Source organism: Trachurus trachurus (assembly GCF_905171665.1).
Source record: "Trachurus trachurus genome assembly, chromosome: 2".
Taxonomy (NCBI): Eukaryota; Metazoa; Chordata; class Actinopteri; order Carangiformes; family Carangidae; genus Trachurus; species Trachurus trachurus.
Genome location: NC_139914.1, coordinates 13,510,100 through 13,537,688, shown reverse-complemented (window position 1 = coordinate 13,537,688; position 27,589 = coordinate 13,510,100). Strand labels below are relative to the sequence as shown.

Sequence of the window (27,589 nt, the reverse complement as noted above, 5' to 3'; positions counted from 1 at the left end):
TGTGCCGTTAATTCCCCTTTTCCTCCAAACCATGCGTACGCCTGGGTCAGAGTTTGCTTAGAGCTGCGCACATTCTCCCGTCAAGTTTGTTTTTTATAGATCACAACCTTGGCGTGAAAAGTCACGTACGCCACTTTCAGCCCCGTTTTGTGCGTACGCAACGGTTATAAATGAGACCCCTGATGAGCTGCCATCTCCAAGGGTTTCACTTTGCAAGAAGGAAGTCCTGCTAGAAAAGCATTGCAATGGTTGAGGCTGATTCATACCGAAAATATATACCTAGGGTGACTCAGGTTGGCTTCCTTTTTTTCTTCTTTTTCTGGCTGTGTTCGGGTTGGGTTTGGGCCGAAAATATAGACAAACAACTCGGATCGGGTCGGACCCAGGCTTCAACCGCAGTTTGGACCCGTTTTAGGCCCATCGAGACCTCTATTCCGTGGTTTTTGTTTTTCATGGGTACCCTTCTCCTCCATCCTGGTAAGATCTCTCACCAATGAGAGAACATTTGGTTCGCACATGGCATTTGTGTACAACTTTGGACCGCTTGGGGCTGTTACCGTGTGAACACAAACAACCCACATGAAAAATGCAACAATTGTATCTGTTAAAGTCCCTGAATTGGAACAAAGCAAACGAGCCACAGGTCTGAATGCACCCTTAGAGAAACTAAAGCTGAAGGTGGAGTTCCATTACCCATGTGGAAATGTCAGAGATCCGTCACAGTTTATAATACTTACCACAGTCAGGTGCATTTGTGGTTTTGGTCTGCAATGAGGGTTTATCGTGGCATCCAAGTAAAATAGTTCGGATCAGCTGGATAAACAGCCGACAGAAGGATCCTATTCATATTTAATATCACCCATGTGAGGAGAATCTGGATCAGAAGAAAAGCGTGTCCATGTAGGTGTAAATACAAACAGAACGGATCAGGATCAGACCAGACCACATCTGGAGGCGGTCAGGCCACATCTGGAGGTGGTCTGGGCTTACACTGCGATCTGATCTCAGCCAGGTGTGAATAACATCTATACAGTGTGACCACACTCTTAAAATCTGACCACTACACACATTCTTTCTCCACTTCTTCCCCCCTCTCTTCCTCTCCCCTCTACCAAAACAGTCTGTGAACTGGAAGAGGCCAAAAGGCTACTTGTTGGAGATACTTCGGTACATAATGGCCTCTTGTACCTTACATATTCCATGGCTTGACCAAAACGACTAAAGACGATTCAGCACCATTTCTCCAGGATGTTCTTGAAGGGACGACGATAACATGTGATCAGCAGCTGTCAGTGCCAGCAAGCGTCTTTCCTTGTCCTTTGTAGCCAGAGGTAAAAGGCTTGTTGTCATAGAGAACATCTTAGGTATGCACAAATGCTGGATTGTTTTGGAATTCGCACCACTGATGATATCCATCTTTCTGGCATCAGAAGAGTTAGGATGTGTGTGTTCATTGCTATAATAACGTTGCAAATAAAAGCTAACATTACTTCCTGTTAGCTCAACCATATTGGGATTGGGCATACTGGGATGTTTTTTGACAGTCAATGACTTAGTCACTAGATGTCATGACAGCAAGCCGCAGTGCAGTTAGTGGAGGCAAACCTGGGAATAGTTTGGGATCCCCAAGGGGGAAAAGGGGGGCCCCCAATTTTGCAGTAATAACTCTAAATCTCCTTAAACCTCTCATAAAGTCATATGTTGCCCCAAAAGCCCCTGAAGTGCCCCTTATAACAGTGGTTCCCAACCTTTTTTGGCCTGTGACCCCATTTTGACACCTGGCGACCCCGCATCAATCTCAACTGCACTCTAACGCAGTTTATATTCGAGAAAGTGAAAGTATAGTTGTTTAAGATTGTGTGTGGTGTTTTTAATCATAATTTTAAAAAGAATAATAATTAGTTTAAAATATATATATCGGTAATGTTTTTTCAGGCGACCCCATTTGAATTCCAGGCGACCCCACGTGGGTCCCCGACCCCAAGGTTGAAAACACTGCCTGATGATGTGTGGTGTAGTAAGTTTCTACCTATGCGTGCTTGCGAGGCATCCAGGGTACATGTGTAAATTGTAATGTCTGCCAACAGTCTGTATGTGAGGTGTTTAGTGCACATTTGTGAGTTTAAAGCAGGAAATTAAAGAATGAATGATGATATGAATGAAATAGAGGGACACCCAAAGGGAGGCTGTAGTCTGAATTAACTGTATGAGTTTAACATCTACATGTGGATTGTTTCAGTTGATCAATCTTCACTTAAAGTGACTCATGCTGCTCCGATGATGCCCAGGGGTTTTCCTCCGAGCCTACCACAGGCCACATAGCTGCACTGACCTTCCTTTTATGTGGTTTTGGTGCAGTAGTGCTACAGGGCCCACAGTGACACCATGACAGATGGAGGTTCTCAGTACAGCAGCGAGAACGGGAGGCCCTCGGCTCTCCATGCCTCCCTCACCTCTGACCCCCGCCTCCATCCAAATTAAACAACCGTCACAAAGCCGGGACTCAGGGAACGCCAGCATCCGCACCACGGCACATAGGTGATGGAGACTTCCAAAGAAGAGGAGCCAAAGCTAACACCACAGGTCATGTTTCAAGAACTGGGACAAGGAGAAGTTCAACATCGATGAGAACTAATTTCCTGCAACTGGTGTCATTGTCAGGATATAAGGACCGTGATTGAACGATAACCGTCCTATATGCTCTATTCAATCTAATACGCAACGCCGTCCCAATTGTGTTTACAATGAGCGCCTTGGCTTTGGCTTGTGTGTTATTTGTTTGGCCTAAGGATCCCCTCGTATCTTTTTTGTTCTGTTTAATAGTCGACCAATTAAACTTTAACTGCCTCGTTTAGGAGAGTTGTTGTTGGACTATGATTTCACAACTTCTCGGAGTAAAGATTTCATTGAGGAAGAACACGTTTTCATTAGTATTTTTTTTGCCAAGGGCTTCTTCTGTATAAGAATTAATAATGAATTAATTGAATTAATGAGTGTTCATTAATTTTCCCAAAAATGGAATTAGGAAATTTCTTCAAGTCCCAACTGGGAAAGCATCATGGAATGGACACAACAACAACAGGGCTTTAAAACGAGCCATCATAAAAGACTTCCTAAAGTTAGTGATGTCACACCGCTCTCAGCCCCGCCCACTTGTTTTTTTTTCTTTGATTATTTTACCTGAAATCTGCTTTGTTTTTATTAGATCACTCAGCCAATCACAAGAGAGACACGGACATTTATTTTTCATATGGGACTTTAAAACATCTACTTGCACAACACAACCCTACAATTAATCAATTTAATTACATTCAAAGCCACATATTAGGTTAAGTAGTGACATATAATTGCAGCTCCACCCCGTAGGATAAAGGTATAGGTGGCAAAATAAATCCAAACCATAGTCCAGATCTGGTCCTATCTTCCAGCTGGATAGAGGATAACAGCTGGAATCAGTCCAGATGTGGAGGGCCATGGACAGGGCCGTTGTATAGGGAATGGTGATGTTAATTCTAGGGGCCCAGTGCCCAGTAGGGCCCATAAAAAAACCCAGTAGTCTAATCTTTGTATGATTTAATTATTCTGCATTAAGACCCTGACTAATACTCATAGTAATGCTGCATTAGCATCAAAACAAAGTAGGCTAAATAAAAAATGATAATACTATGTAGTCTAAGAAAAAAAGTGGAAAAGTCAGGGGCCCACTTTAGTATTCTTTCAGGGGCCCCAGAATTCCTAGCAACGGCCCTGGTCATTAGCCATAAGTTTCATTTAGCTGTTGAGGCTGGTTAAATTCAGGGTCCCTGAACACCCCCCCTTCCTCCCCCCCTTGATGCCACAAGTTTATTCAGCTTCAGATTACCTCCAGCCTCTCCCATCCTCTAACTGTCAGCTATTGAGGTTAATCTAATTTCTAGCGGTTTGAGTGTGACTCACTGAGAGTCTATCCCAGCGACATCAACATTCACTCAGCAGCATGAGAGTGTGTTTGGCTCCGTTACAGGATCATATTCTCAGTCAAGTCCCACTAGAAGAAGAAGGAGAAGAGAAAAAAAAAGTAGAACTCCCACTGAAAGTCTCTTCACCCTCATATGTCCTCGTGGCTCCTCCTGTTGCGTCTCCACAGCGCGCGCTGCACAGTCTGTCTCAGTCCTTAGTGGAGATCCACAGCGCGCACTGACATTTAGGATTTTACATTAACCCAGAGATCATATTCTTTCCTTTTTTTCTGTCATTTTCTTTCTTATTTTGCAACACCTATAGCCGACTTTATTTCCTTTGTCTTTGAAGTTTTAACTTTTTCCTCCACTTCTGCTCCAACTGTGCGGTTTCCTGATTTAATCCATGTTGAAATGGAATATGAGGATTTCCCAGGAGAAAGGCTATCAAGGGTTTGAGGTAAGAGCATCTATATTTCATAGCAACGAAATAAGCTGAAGTTGAAATTAAATATTTAAAGAGCACTTTGGCTGAAGCCCCGCTGCGCCGCGCTGTGCGCATATTTACCGGAGTTCACCGGTGATGGGGACAGAGAATACCCCAGAAACTGCAGCCCAACTCGGGTCACATCTCACAGCATTTATGGAACTGTTTATAATTATTATTTTTATTAAGATGCATGTGTGCAAAATGCTGATTATTGCTCTCGTTCCTCGGACAGCTGCTGTGAGTCAGTGCTCCCCCCGAGGATGAAGATGTGCGTCCTGCGGACTCTGCTGCTGCTGGTTGTGGCGCTGCTGGCTCCTGTTGCCCCTGTCCCCTGCCCCCGGCCCTGCTCCTGCCCCCAGCCCACAGAGCTCCACTGCACCTTCCGCTCTCTCTTCACCATCCCGGCTGCTGTGCCGAAACACGTGGAGCGCATTAACCTAGGGTAAAAAAAAAAAAAAAAAAAAAAAAGGGAGGGAGGGGGGGTGTTGTATGCGAGTGTATATCTGATTGTCTGTTTGTATGCATGTATGTGTGTAAGCCCTTTATGTCTGCATGTGTGTATATGCATGCATGCATAATACACATATGCAAACATGTATGCATGCATTTATATGTACACTGCAAAAAAAATCTTTCCAAGAATATTTATCTTATTTTTTGTCAAAATGTCTCATTTCTAGTCAAAACTAAACTCTTTCCACTTAAAATAAGACTCATCACCTAAAAATTGACTTATTATTAGATAATTTTGACTTGTTTCAAACTAATTTTCACTTGAAATAAGTAGAAAAATCTGCCAGTGAAAGGAAGTTTTTTGTGCTGGTAATAAGAAAGAAAAACTTGCTCCACTATCAGATTTTTCTACTTATTTCAAGTGAAAATCTGCTTGAAATAAGTAAAAATTGTCTAAAAACAAGCTACTTTTTATGTATAACTATGTATGTATATGTATAAATATACTTATTTTAGGTATAATGAGATTTGTTTTGACTAGAAATGACATTTTGACTGGAAATAAGACAAATATTCTTGGTAAGATTTTGAGTTTTTGCAGTGTATATGAATGTATGTATGCATGTGTATGTAAATGTGTAGTTGATAAAGCAAATCCAGGCTTGTGTATTATTGCGTTCAATTTTTATTCTGGTTTTTGTTGTTTCAGGTTCAACAGTATTAATACGATCACAGACAAATCACTGGCTGGTCTCAGGAAGCTGGAGCTGCTGATGGTTCATGGAAATGACATCCACACTCTACCTGATGGTGCGTTCAGGGACCTCGCTTCATTGCAGGTACGCTGACTCATCATCAATCCACAATCACCCTGTCCGGACCATTAAATGTCCAATTATAGCTCTGTTGTGTTTCTAGAATGACCACGTCCTCTAAAAATGTAACCTTAAGAATAATGAATATATGAAAGATCCCATATTTCACAGTCCCAATGTGTTTTATTTTGAAGTGCTGTCCATAATATGATATATTTGTGGTTTCAAGAACCAAAAACCATCTCAAGAGTAGTGCTGCGGTTTTATCTACTGTCTCAGGTTTCTCTCTGGAGCTCAAGCAACAACAGGTCTGTGGGCTGTTGTGGTCTGTATTTGGCCTGACGGTTGGCTTGGTGATTTAGTGAAACTATAGCAGATTTTGAGGAAGCATAAGCACTTTGAAAACCCAGGTCCAGGGTCCAGGGTCCAGGTGGGAGAGGCTTGGGGCATAGCTGAGGATGGTGACCGCTTTGTGGTGACAACTCATATTAAAGTTCAGTTTCTGAATACAGGCTGTGTGAATTTCTCTGTGGACTGAGCACGTTGGTCATTTCACAGCTAAAAAACATATAAATTAATATGGAATTTATGAAATATGTCAGTAATTGGGTGTGGCAACGTAAAAGATATTAGATTACTGTGACTTCCTTTTTCCTTGCTGTTAGTTAGTTAGTTAGTTAGTTAGTTAGTTAGTTAGTTAGTTAGTTAGTTAGTTAGTTAGTTAGTTAGTTAGTTAGTTAGTTTTAGTTTATTTCGGACATGTTAAAAGAAATAAAACATAATACAGAAATGGACAGACATAACAAATAAAAACATTGCAAAGACAACATATGAACAAAATAAAATAAAATAATTGAAAATAAAGATAATTTGATTTTTTTTTTTTTTTATCCGAAAAGGAGTGGGAAGAAGTAAAACTTATTTACTCCCACCCCTTATTCATAAATTATCAAGTTATCTAGTCATTATAGTCTATACAATGAGTTATTTAACTGGATTTATTCTAATATATTATTATATTTATATAGATATAGATTTATTCTAACATATGATTACTAATCTTTATCTCTCTATATTGTCATATACATATAAAAACATATACAAACACATTCATACATACAAAGACAAACTGAACAGAGCAACAAATAAACTAAGTCGGTAAATAATACCCAAATAAATAATAATAAGCACCTTGTGGTTGTCAGACACACTCATTTCTTTACATACTGAAAATTCTTTGTATTTCTTTTGCTGCTCTTTAGATGTTGAAGATGAGCTACAACAAGCTGAAGGAGCTCAACAGACACACGCTGCACGGTCTCTGGTCTTTGGCCCGGTTGCACCTCGACCACAACCGACTGGAGTTCATCCACCCGGACGCCTTCCAGGGCCTCACCTCGCTGCGGCTGCTGCAGCTGGAGGGAAACCAGCTCCAACAGCTGCACCCGGAAACATTCACCACCTTCACACTGATGGGCCACTTCCACGTCTCCACGCTGAGGCACCTGTACCTGTCGGACAATGGACTGACCTCGCTTCCCTCCAGGCTGGTGGCGACCATGCCTCAGCTGGAGAATCTGTATCTCCATGGGAACCCGTGGACCTGTGACTGCAACATGAGATGGATCCATAACTGGGATAAAACCTCACCAGGTGAGACCTTTAAAGGGATTGGTCAACATTTTGGCAAATTGGCCCATTGCCATAATCCCTATAGTCATAGCAGTAGGTTCGTTACCTTTAATTGTCGGTGCAAGCTATTTTTAGAACGGCGGAGCAGAGCGGCAAGCTGCTCAGAGCTTCGCTACGGAGGCTCATGGGATTTCTTGGTTTTCCTCATCCATCTCATCAAATACACAATCCAACAACTCCACATTCACCACACTATGAGATAATAACGGAACGTTATGAGACGGAGTTGTTTTCGAGGTAAATGCAGTAGCTTTCAGGGAGTGGCCTTGGGTGGCACGGGCCACCCCTGCAATCTGATTGGCCACCCCAAAATATAATGGGCTATATGGCCAGTCAGAGGCATTTTATACATTGCTTATACTGGCTTTTGTCAAGTAATTCTTTTCTCATTGAGGTTTTCTATCACAATTGTATGTTGCCACTCTTGTATTTTGCATTTTCTGCATTTCCCAGTCTAGTTTTTCTTGCAGTGATAGTAATTTAAGTAGATATGGGTTTTGCAGACAAAATGGGTATATGGCCAAAACCTGTGTGGGTGTGTGTTTGTGTGTGCACGTGCTCACGCTTCATGCCACCCCACCATAAGCCAGTGCCCCACTTGGGCCACCCCTATCAAAAATGTCTGGTTACGCCCCTGGGTAAATGCAGAGACTGCTTGCTGAAAAACTGCCCCTGAAGGCAACGTGCATCAGCGGTTTTGCATGAATTTACCTCTAAAACAACTCTGTCTGGTAACGTTTCGTTATTATCTCATAGCGTGGTGAATGTGCAGGTCACAACTTGTCCACCAGAGCGTTTTGGAGTTGTTGGATTGTGTATTTGATGAGTTTGATGAGGGAAACCAAGAAATATCTTGCACCGACAAATAAAGGTAATGAACCTACTGCTATGACTATAGGGCTTATGGCAATGGGCCAATTTGCCAAAATGTTGAACTATCCCTTTAATTCCTCCACTGCAGTTTTTTAACTTTTACATCATATTTTTCAGATGAGTGAACTAAGACTTGTTTTGCCTTCTTTTGCCCCAGGTGTGTTGAAGTGTAAGAAGGACAGGGCCCTTCCTGGTGGTCAGCTCTGCCCCATGTGCTCCTTCCCCAGGCACCTCCAGATGAAGGAGCTTCAGGCTGTGGAGAACCTGGTCTGCACTGGTCCCATCATCAGCTCTCCTCACAGAGCTTCCCCACCTGAGGAAACTGAAAGTGAGGTCATGACTGCAGACAACTTCAGGGAGCCTTTTGGAAACATTTCACTGGGCCTGTCTGATGAACATGGAAATGAGGTGGCTCTGGATTGTAGTATTGGCGAGCCCAACGATATAACCAAGATCAACTGGGAGCAGGTCGACCAGCTGCAGCTGGCCTCCAACATCACTTTGTCAGTGGATCTGGAATGTCCCGTTGATAGAGAAAAATATGAGCAACTGTGGAGGCTGATTGCTTACTACAGCAATGTCCCAGCCCACTTACAAAGGGAGATTATGCTCAGCAAAGAGCCTCATCCAACCTATGTGTATCGACAAGACTCTGAGAAAGATGCACTCTACTACACAGGTGTTAAAGCAAACGTCATGGCCCAGCCGGCTTGGTTGATGCAGACAACTGCAGACCTCCAACTGAACAGACTTCAATCATCAGCCAAGGTGGTGAAACTGACCCTGAGTACAGAGCTGTCAGAGATTGTGGAGGCGGAGCTGGTGCGGAGACAAAGAAGGACTTGGGTCTTAATCGAGTCAACAAACAAAACTCAAAAAGCACTGAGCGCTATCGTGGGAAGCCAGAGACAAATTGACTGTAGTGTGCAAAGCTCTGACCAAGCAGTCATTCACTGGATGCTTCCAGATGGCTCCAAGGTGGAGGCACCGTACAGCAGTCCAGACAACAGGGTGTCTGTGTCCAGTGATGGACAGCTGATTATTAAATCTGTCAGCCACAAAGACGCAGGAATTTACTACTGCATCGCTAAGGTTCACGGAGACCTGGATGTCCTGCCGTTCCATCTGACAGTTCAAGAATCCTCCAGTCCCCTCTCAGGAGAGGATACCTCAATTACCCCCATTGAGGGATTTGCTGGGACCCCCATCTCTCTTCCCTGTCTGGCCTCCGGCTCCCCTGATGCTGAGATTAACTGGATTCTACCAAGCAACAATATAGTTAGTCCTCAAGCCAAATCTTCCAGAGCTTTGGTCTATTCCAATGGGACTTTACATATCCAACAGACTCAGCTATCGGACAACGGTTATTACAAATGCATTGCTATAAATCAACATGGTGTGGATACACTGGCTGCAAAAGTGACTGTTATCAGGCGCAAAGGGCTGGTTAGACCTTTGAGGAAGCTTCTACCAAGACCTCAGTCAGCTTCAGGCGTGAACACTCAGATTAAAGTCCCCACGGAGAATATGGAGGAGGCATCAGGGGACCCTGAAGTAACCCAAGAGGTATCTCCATTGAATCCTCCAAGGAGAAGAATCCCAGAGGGTGTGGTCCCAGGAAGGAGGGGCATCCATCCGTCAAGGAATATGTGGCGGAGGCCGCAAGTTCCACGAAAACCGATGACGTCTCGCGTTGAAGACAGGAAGAGTATAGTGGAGAGCAGGCGGAGGATTAATATGACAAAGAGTAAAATAGATCCAGAGAAATGGGCTGACATTTTGGCAAAGATACGAGATAGAAACGCTCAGACTACTGTGACCCCGACTCCAGGTCAACACACAACAGAGGGGAGACCAACAGAGCAGACAACGCCGTCACAGGAAACTATTGAAGGATCATCAGATGGCGTGACTGCAGCAGAGAGAGATGGCCAGGATTACCTAACAACACCACAGATTCCAACACAACGCACACAAATAGAGACTAATAAACAAAATACACAAAGCCAGGGAAGCGACGTGGCATCAAACCAGATCCACACCACAGATAATACAGTAGAAACTCATCTACATCCTACAACAGAGCCACACACAATGCACACAACCCATGATGCAAACTTGGATCTGTATACAACTCCAAATAGTGTACTTTTCTTCCCACAGACCACATCTGTTCCCCTCCATGTTGTCACTTTCTGGCAAGCGAACACAAACAGCGCAAGCAGCAGCAGTACATTTTCTCTACAAGAGAACCACAGCACAAACACAGATGTTGATGGAGTCAAAACAGCTGATTGGTCCAAGGCGTCAGAGGGGATCGGGAATACTGCAAGACCCGATGTCGTTGCCAGCACTAATAATGACAGAGAGCTTTCTTCAAGTGGAAGTAAAATTATCCCTTTGGTTGACCCAAATGATTCAGAGACCGGCCAAGAAGAAAATGGAAAATATCTTAGTGAGACTGCAACAACACCACAGCTCCACACTCAGCCAAAGGATACAGCACTTGATTATTTGGAGCCTCAAGCAATGCTAACAACGGCATCCCCGACAACAACAACCTCGCCCCCTACAACAAGGAGAGCCTCGCGAAAACGACCGCCGAATTCCAGAAAAAGAAATGGTAAAGGCAAGAAAAGACCAAACAGAAGGAAACAAAAGCAGGATGAACCAACCACCACACCTACAAAAGCCCCCAGGACCACTGCCTCCACACGGCTAATAATAGACCCATTCCAAGTTACGATCGCCAAATTCAATACCACTGTTCCATTCAGCAGCAGCCAGGCGGCGTCATCAGGCAGACTGAGTCATACAGAAAGCACAGTCTCCATGCACGACAGTGAGGCGGCCACCAAACCCTCTTCGTTACCAGCCAAAACTAAGGACAGCCTTTTTACCCCGGCCAAACCACTATTCAGAAGCACATCGGAGGCACCATCGTTTCCAACAGCCTTTCCAGGGGTGGGTCACGGAAAGACAAGTTCTCAAACAACCTTAAGTACTGTAGAGAATTCATCTTCTCCAGACATCTTGGAAACGGATGCTTCAACCATTCAGCAAAGGTCTACAAACAGCCCTCCTCCACCTGTAAGACCTTTGGAGACACAAAGGCCAAGCATCACTCCGACAGCGCCAACAGAAGTTGAAGACAACTTATCGGACTATGAATACGCGCCCAACGAGAACGATGAAAAGATGATGTTCGCGCCTGCTTCAACTGCTTCTCCGGTCGAGCATGAAATCAGTACGACTTTTGGAGATGCTTCAAGTGACTTAATTACAGCCCCAAGTAGAGATTTTGAGGGTGATCTGGAGACCGAACAGGTTACCATAAAGACATCTACTCAAGATGACAAATATCAAAGCTCTGAGTCAGAAGTGGACAGAGATCTTGATCAAGCTGCAAATATGGGAGTAATTGTTGATTATCCCACCACAAGTACGATTATGACAACACCTCCACCCACTGTATCATCAATGCCTAATCCTGAGGTCCCATCCAAAGAGGCATCACATGCCACACCATCCATAACATCTACAGGAACTACAATGGGACCATTGTTGGAGGCCACTACCCAGGAGGTTTCCAATCAAGACCAACAAACTGTACCTATCAACACCACACCAGAGCCTAGGAGAGTATCAGACTACCACCCCACACCTCACAACACAGAAACCTCCCCAGCCTTAAAGCCGACCAGCAGGCAGACAACCGAGCAGACGGCCACCCCTGCCCCGATGATTACTCCAATCCAAACTAATCCATTCACAGTGACGCCGCTAACAAGCACTCAGGAAGTCTCCACAATGCTCCAGCTACCTGGACCAGGATCTCTTCCAAGAGAGAGGCCAAGGATAACTAAGAGCAATTTCCAGACTTTCACTGTGAAAGCTGAAACAGATGCTCAGCTTCCCTGTGAGGCCAAAGGCGAGCCAAAGCCCTTCCTGTCATGGACTAATGTTGCTAGTGGTATGTATGGCTCAAACTCAGATATTAAGCTTTACAAACAGTATTGTAGAAAATCTGAAATAGTCTAATAATTCAAATATTTGAACAATGATTATTTTTTCAAAACCACAATGAATAGTCTGATATTGTAAAAATGCTGATACGACAGTATGTGATACGAAATATTGTATCTCTAACGTGATGTCATTGTCAAATATCAGAGATAAGCTTGACTTGCATAAGCATTATATATTGTAATATAAGATTACCTTTAATGGAAACAACATAAAGTAAATTAATATATGTCTATTAATTTTGAGGATCTATTTACTTTTAGTGTCAGTCACAATCAAATATTTCACATTTCTATGTCAGATAAGTGAATGGAAGCTCTGAAAGGCAAGTCAACATTTTTCTTTAAAAAATATCCAGAAAAGAATAAAAACATTCACTTGCCTTTCATGGCTTTCATATATAAAGCACCAGCTGGATTATATTTATAAATACAACAGAAATTTCACTTACAGCAATGCCTCTCAAAGCTTTCCAACTCAACTTTGTCTAAAATGTTGGTGTTTTATTCCTTTGTCAGATTATGTTGCAGTAATGAATCACAGTTTGACCTTGTTTATTTTATTTTCTGCTTTCAATATTTCTCTTTAAATGTGAAATGTCTGTCTGTCTTTTCATTCACACAGGGACAAGTATAGCTCAGAACACGAGGGTCCAGAGGTTTGAGGTCCACGCCAATGGTACATTAATCATCAGGAAAACACAACCCATGGATGAAGGCCAGTACTTGTGCATGGTCCAGAACCAGTATGGAGAAGACAAATTAGTGGTCAACCTTGTGGTTATGTCTCAGCATCCAAGGATGCTCCAGCCTCGGAATAGAGACATCACAGTGCCCTTGGGGGGCAAAGTGGATTTGGAGTGCAAAGTAGAGGGGTATCCGACGCCAAGAGTGACATGGATGCTCCCGAACCAGGTCCACATGGCTGCTGCGCCAATTGGCATGTCACTTCAGCAGCGTGTAGTGGTCCTGAGTAATGGTACCCTCCGGATCACCCAGGCCAGTTCCACGGACCGAGGGACTTATAAGTGCACTGGCAGCAGTACAGCTGGAGCTGATAGTATCTCAGTCCACCTCTCTGTGTCAGGGTCGCCACCTGTGATTCAACAGACTCAACAAGAAAACACCACCGTCCCAGAGGGCAGCAATGCCTACATTCACTGCACTGCCACGGGCACGCCTCCACCTGTCATCCGCTGGGTTACACCCGATGGCGTACAACTCGCTGCTTCCCAGGTCTTTACCCAACGCAACCTTGTTGTCTTCCCAAATGGGACCCTCTACATACGGGGACTGGGCCCAGCCAATGTTGGCCGTTATGAGTGTTCAGCCAGTAATGCGGTCGCATCCAGCAAGAGAACCGTGTTCTTGACCACAAGGAGGCATCTATACTCATCAAAAGCCAGTATCATCTCATCATCCCCCCAGAGGACAGATGTGATATATGGGGGTAAACTGCTGCTCAACTGTGTGGCGACAGGACAGCCAGATCCCTGGATCATCTGGAGGACACCCTCAAAGAAACTGGTTGATGCTCAGTACAGGTGAAGCAAAAATTACACACTAAAAGCAGTTGGGTTAAAAAATAACCCAATTTTAACCCAGCTGCTGGTTCAAATAAGGACGAACCCCTTATTCATCCTTATTCGAACCAGCAGTTGGGTTAAAATTGGGTTATTTTTTTTAACTCAACAGTTTGGTTGTTAAAAACTACAGAGAGTGCTCCAAACTTTTCTACCAAGTGACACCACTGTCACAGAAATGAATGGCAGTGGTGTCACTGGTTAACAAGTTTGGAGCGCTCCCTGCAGACCTAGATTGAAAAGTGGTTAAGTGGTCCTCCAAGTACAATTACTTATCATTAGTACCTCTTCAAAAGAGAAAGGAAACTTTCTTGATTGATTATCTTATGTTTTAATATTAAAAGTAAACTTTTGTAAAAAAAAAAAAAAAAAAAAAAAAAAAAAAAAATCCAATTACTTAAACAACCCAGGAATTGGGTTAAATTCATAGCCTATAACCCTGAAAATGGGTTACACTCTGGAAAAATAACCCAACACCAATAACTCAGAAATTGGGTTACAGAGATAACCCAACATTTTTTAGTGTGTACAGTTTAAACAGTTTTTTTTTAATAGATACCTTGGTTTAATGACTTCTGATCGTTTTGTTTTTTATTCCTTCAGTTTTGACCCCAGAATTAAGGTGTACCTGAACGGCACTATAACCATTCAATCTGTGAGAGCTGAGGATGGCGGCGACTACATGTGCGTGGCACGTAACAAGATCGGCGATGACTACGTCCAGCTGCGGGTCAATGTGCTGACCAGGCCAGCCAAGATCGAGCAGAAGCAGCAGCGATCCAGTCAGGAGGTGGTGTATGGTGGAGACCTGAAGGTGGACTGTGTGGCCTCTGGGTTCCCCAACCCTGAGATCAGCTGGGCACTGCCAGATGGCACCATGGTCAACCCGGTCAAGCAGAAGGACCGTGTCAGTGGAGGACGCAGTCGCAGGTAGGCTTGGGCTGGTATTCAATAACATTGTATATCACTGTTTGGGATGGACTGCATGGGGATATTAAAGGGACAGTGTTGTATCAAGGCAAATTTCCATATAAAAAAATGTAAAATAAGCCATTAGCATTTCCTGAACTTTGTGATGTCACAACAAATCACTCACCCCACCTGACTGGACATATCAACCAGCCTTGCAGGATTTGGTTTCTCTTAGTTTACTGGAAATCTGCATTCATCCACTCACAAGAGAGGTTCAAAGCATATATTTTCCTGCTGCTCAAAAAAGGACTGGAAATTTACCCTCACACACTATGGAACCTTTAAAAAACTCAGATCATTTAAGTTATTTAACAACAGCCCTGCAATTTATCAATTAAGACATTTAAAGACCATTAGAAATGTCCATATGTTATTACTTCATCAAATTAAAGCCAAGTTGATTATTATCACTGGAAAGTACCTCCTTACTCTGAGCTACAATGGCAGCACACAACCCAAAGATTAATGACTCTCAACTTCCACAGAAAATTACTTCATGAACCAATTCTGGCATGTGCTACTACAGTACAAAAAGCCCTTAGTATTTCAGCTGTATTTATTGCTTCCTGCTACGACACATGGAACTGTAAACTGTAAATATGACCTGTCAGTCTTTTGGGGTTGGGCAACCAAATATTAAGAGAGAGAGTGAGTCAGGGGGAGAAAGGGAAGGCAGCTGTGTTTCTGGGTCATTTCATATACAGTAATGAAGCAAATTCAGCTCTCTTTAAGAGCAGTCATTTACACTCACATGGTCATCCTGAAACAACCAGGTAGAGAATAAAGCAATATGACAAACCAATATTGCATTGTTTTCTAAAATAGCTTTGGATTAAAGTGACCTAACACTTTCTTCTCCCAATTTTTTGTACTATTGCAGTGACAATTGCTTCCCTTGTTCCAGTGTTTGACAGCAAATAAGCTTAAAAGTACCAGCAAAAGTAAATGGGTACAGAGTACCAAAACAACACAGACGAACACAGAAACACCAACAACCAGAATTTAAATAATACTATGCTTACCACAGCAAGACAGAACATCCAAGTGCACCACCTAAAGAAAACTTTGTCATATTGCATGCCATCTAATCTTAAAATACTAAACTGTATATTACTAAAATGTTCTTTTTTATTCCATTAAAGGAGAATTCCGGTCATATTTGACCCCTAAATCGTTGTCCTGATGGTCACCCAGTGTTGGGGGGAGAAAAAAACGCGACTAAAATTGATGCAGGCAAACTGGAGTTACACCATGGCTAGACGGCGCTAGCGAAAGCGACAATGCTAACCAATGGGGCCAATTCTTTCAACCACAACAAACACTCAAAAAACAATCAAATATCTATGGTGCATGACTCGAATCCTTATGACACACCACTGAACTCATAGTGTAATGTCTAAAATATCATGATTCGAGTCATGTACCATAGGTATTTGATTGTTTTTTGAGTCTTTGTTGTGGCTGAAAGAATTGCCCCCATAGTTTAGCGTTGTCGCTAGCGCTAGCGCCGTCTAGCCATGGCGTAACTCCGGTTTGCCTGTATCGATTTAAGTCGCATTTTTTGCTCCCCCCAACACTGGGTGACCATCAGGAAAACGATTTAGGGATCAAAAATGACCAGAATTCTCCTTTAATGCACATTGCACACAATACATGTCATAACTGACAGATACAGCCATCAAACTATAACAATTTGTATCTGCCTCCACTTTGCTTCCTGAAGGTACCTTGTGTTTGACAACGGGACACTGATTTTCAACGATGTGGGCATACCAGAAGAAGGTGACTACACTTGCTACGCCGAGAACCAACTCGGAAAAGACGAAATGAAGGTCAGAGTCAAAGTGAAGGCTGCGGCTTCGCCACCGCAAATCCAGGATAAAGATCAAAAGGCTGTCAGGGTTTTCTACGGTGAGACCGTTACGTTGAGATGTATTGTCAAAGGGGAACCAATACCAGTGAAAACATGGATATCCCCTACAAATAGAGTGATTTCCCCCGAATTAGACAAATACCAGGTCCTGGATGACGGGACGTTGGTTGTTCAAAAGGCCCAACGCTCTGATGGAGGTAACTACACCTGCATTGCCAGGAACGGTGCAGGACAAGACCTTAAAGTCATCAAGTTGGACGTCCTGGTAACTCCTCCAATGATCAACGGCCTGAGAGAAGCCACCAGTGCTGTCAAGGTAACGGCCATCCAGGATCAGCAGAAGATGGTGGACTGTGTGGCGAAGGGAACCCCCACCCCTCGCGTCATGTGGGTTCTTCCAGGAAACGTGATCCTACCTGCGCCGTACTACAGCAAGAGGATGTCTGTTCACCTCAACGGTACCTTGGAAATCCGATCCCCCAAAAGGACAGACTCGGGGCAGCTGGTTTGCATCGCTCGTAACGAAGGAGGCGAGGTTAGGCTGGTGGTTAATTTGGATGTTCGAGAGGTTGTCGGAGTTAGAGGCCCAAAAACGGACAGTCTGTCGTTGACTGTGGGAAACGCTATGGCTTTGAATTGCTCCTTCGAGGGCTTAATACTACCTCACGTCACTTGGATCTTACCCAATGGAACGCCTTTACGAAGTGGTGCTCGATTTTCTAAGTATTTCCATCAGCCCGGTGGCTCTTTGATCATCAACAACCCGTCTGTTGGTGATGCCGGTATGTATCGCTGCCTGGGCCGGAATTCTGTAGGGCTTCTGGAACGGGTAATCACATTGTCCCCGGGGAGAAAGCCAGAGATCATCAACAAATACAACTCTCAAGTTAGTATTACGAATGGGGAAACACTTTGGCTTCATTGTTTAACTAGTGGCAAACCCCTCAGGCTAACATGGACGCTACCCAGTGGAGTTGTCCTCAACACACCGCAGAGAGCTGGACGGTATTCCATACTGTCCAATGGGACGCTAGCAATTCAACAAGTGACAGTCTATGATCGGGGATCCTACGTATGCCGCGCAGCAAACGAGTATGGTAGCTCTCTGCTCCCTGTATCAGTAACTGTGATTGCATACCCACCGCAAATTACCAACGGCCCTCCCTCTGTGACTTATGCTAAACGTGGAGTTGCTGTTCAGCTAAACTGCGTAGCAACAGGGATTCCTAGAGTGGATGTAGCTTGGGAAACTCCGGACAAAGCCCGCCTGGCTGTCAGCGCGCAGCCACGTGTTTTTGGGAACAAGTACCTTCATCCGCAAGGTTCCCTCATCATCCAGAACCCCACGCAAAGAGATGCCGGCGTCTACAGGTGCACAGCCAGGAACGCCATTGGTGTAGACTCTAAAGCCACATTTCTAAATGTGTTTTGAGGAATTTCACTGTTCATCGTGGTCAATGCCATACTGTATGCCCAAGCAACTGCCCTTTGAAAGCAGCTAATGTTGTATTGATACAAATGTTTTAAAAAAACTGCTGTCACAATGATGAGATTGGTGAGTGGTGCATTCAATACTGCACAAAGGTCAAAAGTTGATGGTATTTTGTGCACCATAGTTCAGCCCATAGATTGGGAATGTCACTTGACCTTCCTCTTTTGGTTTAAATTGCTTTGTTGTGCAATTTGGTTTTGGCTAAAGAATGCTTCAGCTTTTACCAAATCATTCTACTTTAATGTTGAAAAATGCAATGCAATCAATAAGTCCACTAACCACTAGTCCTCTGTGTCTCACTTATGGAATTCTGTAATGACTTTAAAAGTATAGCTTACCAAAGACAATGCTGATTTAACTTTATTGTGATTGAAAGTATTCCAACTCTGCTTACCCTTAAGTGCTTGAATGCTAACGTTAACTAATAGGTTATCAAATTTTCACTATTTATTGTCCTGTTCAGGTCCCATTTCTTCTGTTTTTTTTATTTAGAGTGCTGATCCATGAGAAGATAGAAATATTCGGATTGGCTGTCTAGTAGATTCCAGGTAAACACTCAGAGAAACCAAATCCTTTAAGGATAAATCCTATAAGGATAGATGTCGGGTCTAGATGGGTATGACATCACAAAGTTACACAAGTCCTGACAGCAGTTACTGAATATATGTTGTGTGCATTCTTCTGTGCACAGAGCACTTTTATGCTTCCATAGTGCTGATAGAGAACCTAGACCTGCTTTAAAACCCTAAATGAAATCAACCTTTATACAATATGGGACCTTTAATGTAAATAAATGCCTGTTGTCCCATTACATTCAAATCGTTTTCACTAGTTTTGAGATGCTTTTTACTCTCAACAACCTGACAACCTGATTTTTTCCCAACACTAAAAAGGTTTGAGTAGGGGAAAGTGGCATCTCCAGCTTAAAACGACACCAGCATTTGCCTCTTTAAGATCCAATCATGTACCTTTGATTTGATAACACAAGGCAGTTTCTGATAAGAAACGATTATATTAAGCAGTTTAACAGGGAAATATTGTTTAACTTAATTACAAAACTGATGGAAAATATGTCTAATGTTGGATTTTTAAGTCTGTGGATGTTGTGTGCATTGTACAAATGTCTATATTAAGTATCTCCTGTGTTGCCTTTACTGGAGTCAGATATTTCAATAACTGCTTGTTCCCTGCTCCCACTGGTGTGCACCATCTTTGTATCTGCGTCTGAAAAGTGCTGATGCAGGTTCTCTGTCCTCATTTGTAAATTATATTTTTGACAGACTGTGATGCAAAGCAGTTTTCTCATAGTTTAATAAATAGTTTAAGAAAAGATTTCCATTCCTTTCTACGAAGATCCGAGTTAAAAACAAAAAACTTCTTTATTGCTGAGGCAGGGTAAAAAAAAATGATGATTCAAGAGTATTTGTCATCGTACTATAGATGACACCAATGAGTGAGAATAATGTTTTTTAAATGGGTTATGGTAAGAAGGTTAAAAAAAAAAGCCAAAAATGCTTAAATAAACCAACAAACGTAATAAAATTATTCAAATTAAGTGTAGTTTTTGTTCAGAGGAGCTAAACACCTGAAAAAATATTCAACTTCATCGTTTTGGATGAAGCAAGTAGGTCACCATCACTCTCTCTTTAAGCCTAGTATCATTAAAATCATTGCTTTGGGAATGTAGCTGCAATCCAGAAAGAAGAAACATCTGGAGCCTTGAGGAAATCCCCCATTAGTTCAGCACATACGACCTGCAAGAGTCACTTCTTGGGAAGTCAGTCAGTCAGTCAGCCAGTCAGTCAGGGGAGCGAGGTCAACCGGTGCTGCGGTCATGTAACTTCCTTCGAATGATCTCCTTGCAGATGAACTCAACATTTTCCATGATGAAAACTGATTAGACTGCAGTGATTAGCGGTGATTTGCCATGACCTAATTTTGTTATAAAGCCGTGTGTTTGTAACCCAGAACCTGTGTTGATGCAGTTTGGAAAAAACCTGCATGTTGCGCCCACCTGTCTTCCCCAATGCGTGGTTGTAGTTTACTCTCATGACTCAATAGGTCATCAGAATTAAAGGTCCCATGTCATTTAAAGGTAGATGTCCATGTTAAGTTTAATTATAAAGCTGTTTTTTTGTTTTGTTTTTATTTTGTGATGTCATAACGAAGCAGTGGCCATAATAATTCTAAGCCCTGCCGTCCCAGGCTTGCTGGATTTGGTCTCTCTGAGGGTTTTACCTCAGATCTGCTATGTCATATTCATATTTAACTACCACTGAGAATTTTTCTTTTCCTCTTTAACCATTTTGGAATTGAAATAGGTAATCAATAACTCCCAGAATTGATTAGCAGGTTTAAAATTTGAATCAGAATCAATAAAATTGACTTCATACCCAATCCTAAGGCTAAGTCTTCACATGTTTATGCTCTTGGAATGACTTCCCTGTGTGTGTCACTGCTCTGACTTGAGAAACTGACATCATAGGAAACTGAAAATGAAGTCCCACTTTAATAGATCACTTGTAATCAAATCACACGCTCCTCTGCTCAGATGCAGCAAAATGAAGAGCAGCTTCAGGGAGAGAAGCGACTGATCTGTGAATGACTGGAGATTTTTTTTTACATGTTGCTGCAGCTGATTGATGAATCAAAGACGTTACTAGGAAGCTGCGGCTGCGGAGAATCTGTGTCCTACAGCAACCAGATCAATACATCTGGAAACATCAAGGCACTTCATGTCTGTGCAACGGAGCAACTGCAATTTTGAAGGAAAATTGAAAGGACTGCTCCATTCTTCAGCGCATGAGAGCACAGCGTGGATGTGGAGACTCCGTGGTAATGAAAGCTAACCCCTGTCTTCCTCTGTGGCTCCTGTGATGTTGACGTTTTCATCAGGCTCAGCTTTAGCTCTCTGAGCAAATTAGAGGCGTGCATGTGTGATGCCGTGCTTGTTTTTCACAGCGTGCTCGCACCAGCGCCGAGCTCTCCTCAACATAAATCATATGATCATCAGCGTAAGTAAATAAGCTCCTAAATTGGAAAGATATGACACTCTGACTTTCCTGGCCTTGATGGTATTTTGTGTTCCCTGCTCAGGAATGTGACTGCTGAGAGTTCAATCTACCAATACTCACACAGTCACATGAGAATTCAGGATTTTCAAAGCGTCGAGGAGGCAGGTGATGTGTTTGGAAGCAAATACCAGTTTAGATGATCATTTTAAATTGATGCAGTCTCAAAGTTTATTCCAGCAGAATGCATCATGCGCAGCTGGTTCCAGGGCTGCAGAAGCTGGGCTTAATCAAGTAAGTAAATTTAGCTCAGTGTCAAGATGAAATATAGATTTGTGTTTATTGTTACTGATTAAGTTAGAGAAATATGCTGCTTTAGTGCGAGAGAGAGAAACAGTATCAGGGTGCAGGGATGGGTGGGTGGGGGCCAAGAGAGAGAGAGAAACAGATGAAACAAAAATAATTCCATGACAATTTTGCCCATATTGTGAAAGAATCTCTGACTTATTGTATTTTTGGGATCTTCTACCAGCAGCCGAGCCGCAGGATGTTTCAGCGCTCTCCGCTCCGCCTGGTTCCAAGGGATTTCCGCCCAGACTGGTTGAAGACTGCAGGTGAGGATTTGAGGGCCGCAGCGGGGGGGATTTACATCCCCATTACTCTCCAGCATACACCAATCAGAGGGTCTGTCCCGGGGGTGTGAGGCATGCCTCCAGCTCAGCCAAACACTGCACTGAGTGATGAGACAGAGAGAGACTTAAAGATTTAGAACTAATACTTTATAGAGACATTAAATTAAAAAGTAGAGTCCTGAAATATTACTCATCATAAGTGGCTTCAGGAAGTCGGAGGATGGAGGGTGTGTTGGGAATTTCTGAATTTAGAGTCAAGCCACATCTTTGAAAACGATCAAAGTATCCAAAATATATTAAAGCCATTTAATATTTATATCTGAACATCAAGGCCCCGAGTGTGCTTTGTTGTTGTAGTTGGAGAATTCTTTTAATAATAACCCAGAGTTTCTGCCTGAGGTCGATCCGGACTTCTGTTAATCGGCAGGTTGGAGGTCGTCCGGTCCGTATCTTGAATCGTCCTTCATGGTACCGCTCTCTGCCCGGTATTTCCATTCCCCAGACTCCTTCCTGGTCCACCTGCTGGCCGCTCCCTACGGTGGCCGGGAGGTGCAAATCAACATTACAAAATGTGAAACACTTTTACAAAGTTTGAGACAAATTTACATTTTAGAAAACATTTTTACATATCATAAAACAAAATATCATTACCATAACACATTTATAAGTCCCAAAACAAATTTACAAATGACATCAACCGGAAAGGGAATGTACCAACTCCGGGGTTGAACCGAAAGTGATAACGGGAGCGGCCAATACGAGCTACACAACAACTCGTTTTGGCTGCTCCCATTATCACTTTCGGTTCAACCCTGGAGTTGGTACATTCCCTTTCCGGGTTGATGTTATTTGTACATTTGTTTCGTTAATTTCTTGTTAATTTCTTTTCTAAAATGTAAATTTGTCTCAAGCTTTGTAAAAGTGTTTCAGATTTTGTAATGTTGGTTTGCACCTCCGGGCCTCCATAACTCCCACCCCATCAGTACTACTACCTTCACCTGAGCATCCTCGACCAATCACCTGCCTGCTGCTCAGTATATACAGTATACCCTCCAACTCTGCTTGGTTTCTTGTTTGTTCTTTAGTTTGCACTACGCAAGTTGGGTAGTTGTGGTGAAAACTCTTTGGTTGAAGTTGACGCAATGACCTTACTAATGCTGCATTCACAGAAGACAGCAGACATCGGCCAAACTCCAGGTGAATGCAGCATTTCTTGTTGACTCTGGGAGTCGGGGTTCTGGTGCAGCGTTGGGGAGTTGGTGTTGAGTAAAGCATAAACCGGTACAAACACCTCAAAAATAGCAAAACTTTAGACCCATATCACCTCCTGTTGTGGGAATAAGTTGGAGCTTGCCGAGATATTTACCCCAATGACGTTAGAAATTGAAATGCAGTGTGCTTACTCGTCTAATTGTGGGAATCTGGTTTGGTTTGAGGCCCAGTTTCAGTGGGTCCACCGCCCCAACTCCACCCGTCTGCTCCACCCCATCATGGGCCTTGAGACGAGTTCACTCGATATCCCCCCGCCGCAGCTGATTGTCATTACTCCGGGAATCCTTAATTAGCCTGATCGCAAAAAACAAAACCATAGGGTCATTAGAATCCCAAACCTCTGGTTGAACCGCCGAGTGAATTAGCTGAGTGGCTCAAAGCATGAATCAAAATAGTCATGCGACGCCTCATGTAAATGATGAGCGGAGGCGGTTCAGAGCCGTTAACCCAAAACATATGGGGCAGTTATCACATTTCCCGCTCCTCCGCTCTTTAAGGATCGTAAGGCAATCTCACAAAGGGTCGACTGGCGTGGAGTGTGTAGCCACACCTGGGTGCACTGCACACTCTTTACTTTTTCCTCTTCAAGCAGAAAGCTGTGTGCTCATCAAGACACAGACGAGTTCACTGCAAAAACTCAAATATCTTACCAAGAATATTTGTCTTATTTCTAGTCAAAACAAATCTCATTATACTTAAAATAGAAATCAACATATTAAAAAGTAGCTTGTTTTTAGACACGTTTTACTTCTTTCAAGCAGATTTTCACTTGAAATAAGTAGAAAAATCTGATAGTGGAGCAAGTTTTTCTTTCTTATTACAAGCACAAAAAAACTTGCTTTCACTGGCAGATTTTTCTACTTATTTCAAGTGAAAATTAGTTTGAAACAAGTGAAAATGATCTAAAAACAAGTTCATTTTTAGGTGATGAGTCTTATTTTAAGTGGAAAGAGATTAGTTTTGACTAGAAATGAGACATTTTGACAAGAAATAAGACAAATATTCTTGGAAAGATTTTGAGTTTTTGCAGTGTGTCAGTGAAGTTCCAGACAGGGACATTATTTGCTTTATTTGTTCATCTAATCCGACTTGGAAAAAAAGAGTAAACAAGGACGCTGAGTAAACCCAGGTGCCTCGCCAACTTAGACAAAACAGTTCCTGATTTTTTTTTTGACCAAGTGTGGCGTTCAGTTCCATCTTCCTTTTAGCACTTATGTGCCCAACAAAAGTGGAATTTCTTGGAAGCACGTACGGATGTCATTCCCACACTGTCAAAACAAATAGACTGGGTTTGTGTGATGAATTCTTTGAGGGGTCAGCGCTGGTTCTGCAAGAAAGACTGAAGGCAGAATTTAGTTTTCTTCAAACTTTCATATGTGGTTTAGTTGCTCTGTAGGTAGAAATGACATTGGATTTCAGCATCTTTTTTTTTTTTTTTTACCAGTTTAGACTTTAAAGCCCGGAGTGTGTGCGCCATCTTCATCTATGTAACTAAATGGGAAAAGGGGTGTGGCTTTGATAGAGCGAAGAATGGCTGAATTATATTAAGTGTTACCATATTAACTCTAAATACAGTATAATGTCCAGCTGAGACTGATATAGTTTATAGTTTATGTCCCTGAGGAGTTCATGTTGACCAACTTTAATTCCATTTCGTAATGCAGTCGACTAATCTTGACACTTCAAACTGGTTAACAATATTACTGTGATTATATAACATTTAATTTTGCCTTTAAATATCTTCGACTGGCACCTTGGTTAATTAATATCAGTGTTTGCTGCGTGTGTTGACACACCTTGTCAAGCCCAGACTTGTAATTACCACAGTGAGGCTGACATGACTGGCTTCTCCCGGTTGACAGGTCATATTTATGCTAACAAAAATGCGGCTAATCGTTACAGCAAAGATTTATACACATTAACTCAGCTGCTGATTATTTGAGGGAATAAAATCTTGCAGGCTGTGGTGCATTAAATTCTGAAATACAGAGATCACTGTCCTTTCTGTTTGAGTTTACTTGGCTTAAAGATTTTTTTACAGTGTTAATTCTACATGGACTGCACTTATATAAAGCTATTCTATTCTTATCAGTCTGAAACATACATTGACAATGAGGCGGTCAACTTTTTCTCCAAGGTGAAAGGGAACGTGTGTGCTTCAGGGAACAGTCGTGACAGTATCTTACTTTAACTAAAGCTGTCAAATAAATGTGGCGGAGTAGAAAATACAATGTTTCTTTCCCTGAAAATCTAGCAGCGAAGGTAGCAATACTGAAATAAAGTACAAGTACAGCAGAGAAAATGTACTTAATTAGTTTTAAACACAGCTAATCCAAGTACTAAGATCTCAGCACACGTAACTGAAAACAAACACTGTCAAAAAGTAAAAGGCTAATTAAACCACCTGAGCTACAAAAGACAATTAACATGAAATAATAAACTATATATTGATGTCAAAATATATCTCTGCAGCTACAATTAATCCTTAATCTTTGCAAACATTAGGTCATATTTGACATTTCATATTAGCAATAAAAGGACAAGCTAACACTGGAAATGAAATGGCGAGCTATCAACTAGCTAACATGTTAGCCTAGCTAAAAGTTACAGAAGAGTTAAAAACAAGCTAACTTGAGTAAGTTAAAGGGGAACTATGCAAGTCTGGTCGCTTTTCCGCTGTTACTAACCCTCCTCCCGGCTATGTGCATTTGTTTTCAGCTTCATTAAGATGGAGCGGTGGATATTATTTATCATATATGATGTTACGCTGTGTATTTGTGTAGTCTTATCTGTCTTAAACAAGAGATTATGGGTTATGGGGCATATTTGTGTTGTGGTGACGGAGGCTCTGATCTTACAAGGTTGGTTTAGAGCCTCCATTCTCCCTGGAACTAGTTACATATCATTTATTAAACCATCACAATTAGGCTACTCTGAAGCTGTTTAATTAGGGTAAAAATTAAGCATACACTGCAAAAACTGAAAATCTTTCCAAGAATATTTGTCTTATTTCTTGTCAAAATGTCTCATTTCTAGTCAAAACTAATCTCTTTCCACTTAAAATAAGACTCATCACCTAAAAATTAACTTGTTTTTAGATCGTTTTCACTTGTTTCAAAGACATTTTCATTTTCGTAAGTAGAAAAATCTGCCAGTGAAAGCAAATTTCATTCATTTTGTGCTTGTAATAAGAAAGAAAAACTTGCTCCACTATCAGATTATTTTAAGTGAGAATCTGCTTGAAAGAAGTAAAAAGTGTCTAAAAACAAGCTACTTTTTAATGTGATGAGTCTTAAGTAGAATGAGATTGTTTTGAGTAGAAATAAGACAAATATTCTTGGTAAGATTTCTAGTTTTTGCAGTGTAGTTCCTCTTTAAGGCTAAAGTTAGCTAGATATCTACTGCTACTACCACTTACCTTTACCTGTGCAATGCACAATGAGGCAGGCAGAAGGTGTGATATGTTACAGTCCACCTCAGGGGCGTCTAAAGACATGAATATGGGAAATATATCGTCGAATAATTTTTGTTGCAAAGCTCCTTGATCAGACAAGGAATCAAACCTTTGACCTAAAGATTAGTGTTACCTGCTGCTGAGCCCTCAGCCTCTGTAGAATCCTTCGTCAGCGCCTTGCAGGGACTGATCTCTGATTCCCTCTGCCTCTCTCCGAGCTTATAATGAACGAGGCGTTCGCGGGGAAACCGGCAGCTCATCCCAGATTGGTGCTCGCTCTTTAATCTTGATGAATCAGAGTCAAGCGGGAGCCGCTCAGCTGAGAGCCGCAGCGCCAAGTTGTCTTTCAAAGCAATCATCACAAGGCCTTTTCCACCGACGCTCCAACCCAGACCCGGAACTCACCTCTTGACATTTTTTGCTTTGTATTCGACACAGTATCCTCCATCGCTGTGTCATGACATTATGATGGGAATGCCAATGAAAATGACATGCACCGTGTGCCCAGTGGATAAGGATCACATAGCATACTGTTGACTGCAGTCAAACATCTATTAATCTGTGTCTCTGCCTCTCTGATTTGCTGCCATGATGGGGAGAGCTCTGATAGAAGAGACACAGTGCCCCCTAGTGGTGGATTTAACACACAGCATGCAGAATAAAAGCCTGTCTGTGTCTATTAGATGGTTTCTATGTATCTGCATGAACTGAAAATACATAAGAAATGGTAAATATCATGTCATAATAGACAGTTTAACTAGGAACCACAATGTAGGGAAGAAAAATAGTCAACACAATAGTCAGAGTTTGATGCATCAGTGCTTGTCTGAGGATGTGGAGCTGAAAATATATTCTACCATGTTGGTTACACTTTTTCAGTAACTATGTGGACAATTATAAGGAACTTTTACTGCAACAATGATTCTTTGTTTAATTAGATGATCATTTGAATCTTAGGAATAAAATAGAATCCATTATTGTCATTGAACAAAACAACAAAATTGAAATGCAATC

The 27,589-nt window shown here is 42.3% G+C and overlaps 1 protein-coding gene across 1 annotated transcript; it reads left to right on the top strand.

Moving 5' to 3' along the window:
• Positions 1–4,168: 4,168 nt before the first annotated feature.
• On the top strand, positions 4,169–19,536 carry mxra5a (matrix-remodelling associated 5a). The gene is made up of 8 exons (XM_083988655.1): positions 4,169–4,398; positions 4,661–4,870; positions 5,591–5,720; positions 6,959–7,349; positions 8,419–12,234; positions 12,912–13,830; positions 14,473–14,799; positions 16,565–19,536. Exons 2-8 carry the CDS (start codon positions 4,689–4,691, stop codon positions 18,144–18,146), a joined length of 7,347 nt encoding a protein of 2,448 aa, XP_083844781.1. The 5' UTR covers positions 4,169–4,398; positions 4,661–4,688; the 3' UTR covers positions 18,147–19,536.
• The last annotated feature ends 8,053 nt before the right edge of the window (positions 19,537–27,589 follow it).

Bases quoted from the DNA above. Each gene is read 5' to 3' on its own strand.
- mxra5a (XM_083988655.1), top strand. From the start codon at position 4,689: ATGAAGATGTGCGTCCTGCGGACTCTGCTGCTGCTGGTTGTGGCGCTG. The intron at 5,721-6,958 runs GTACGCTGACTC...GCTGCTCTTTAG, and splicing joins GGGACCTCGCTTCATTGCAG to ATGTTGAAGATGAGCTACAA. The intron at 14,800-16,564 runs GTAGGCTTGGGC...TGCTTCCTGAAG, and splicing joins AGTGGAGGACGCAGTCGCAG to GTACCTTGTGTTTGACAACG.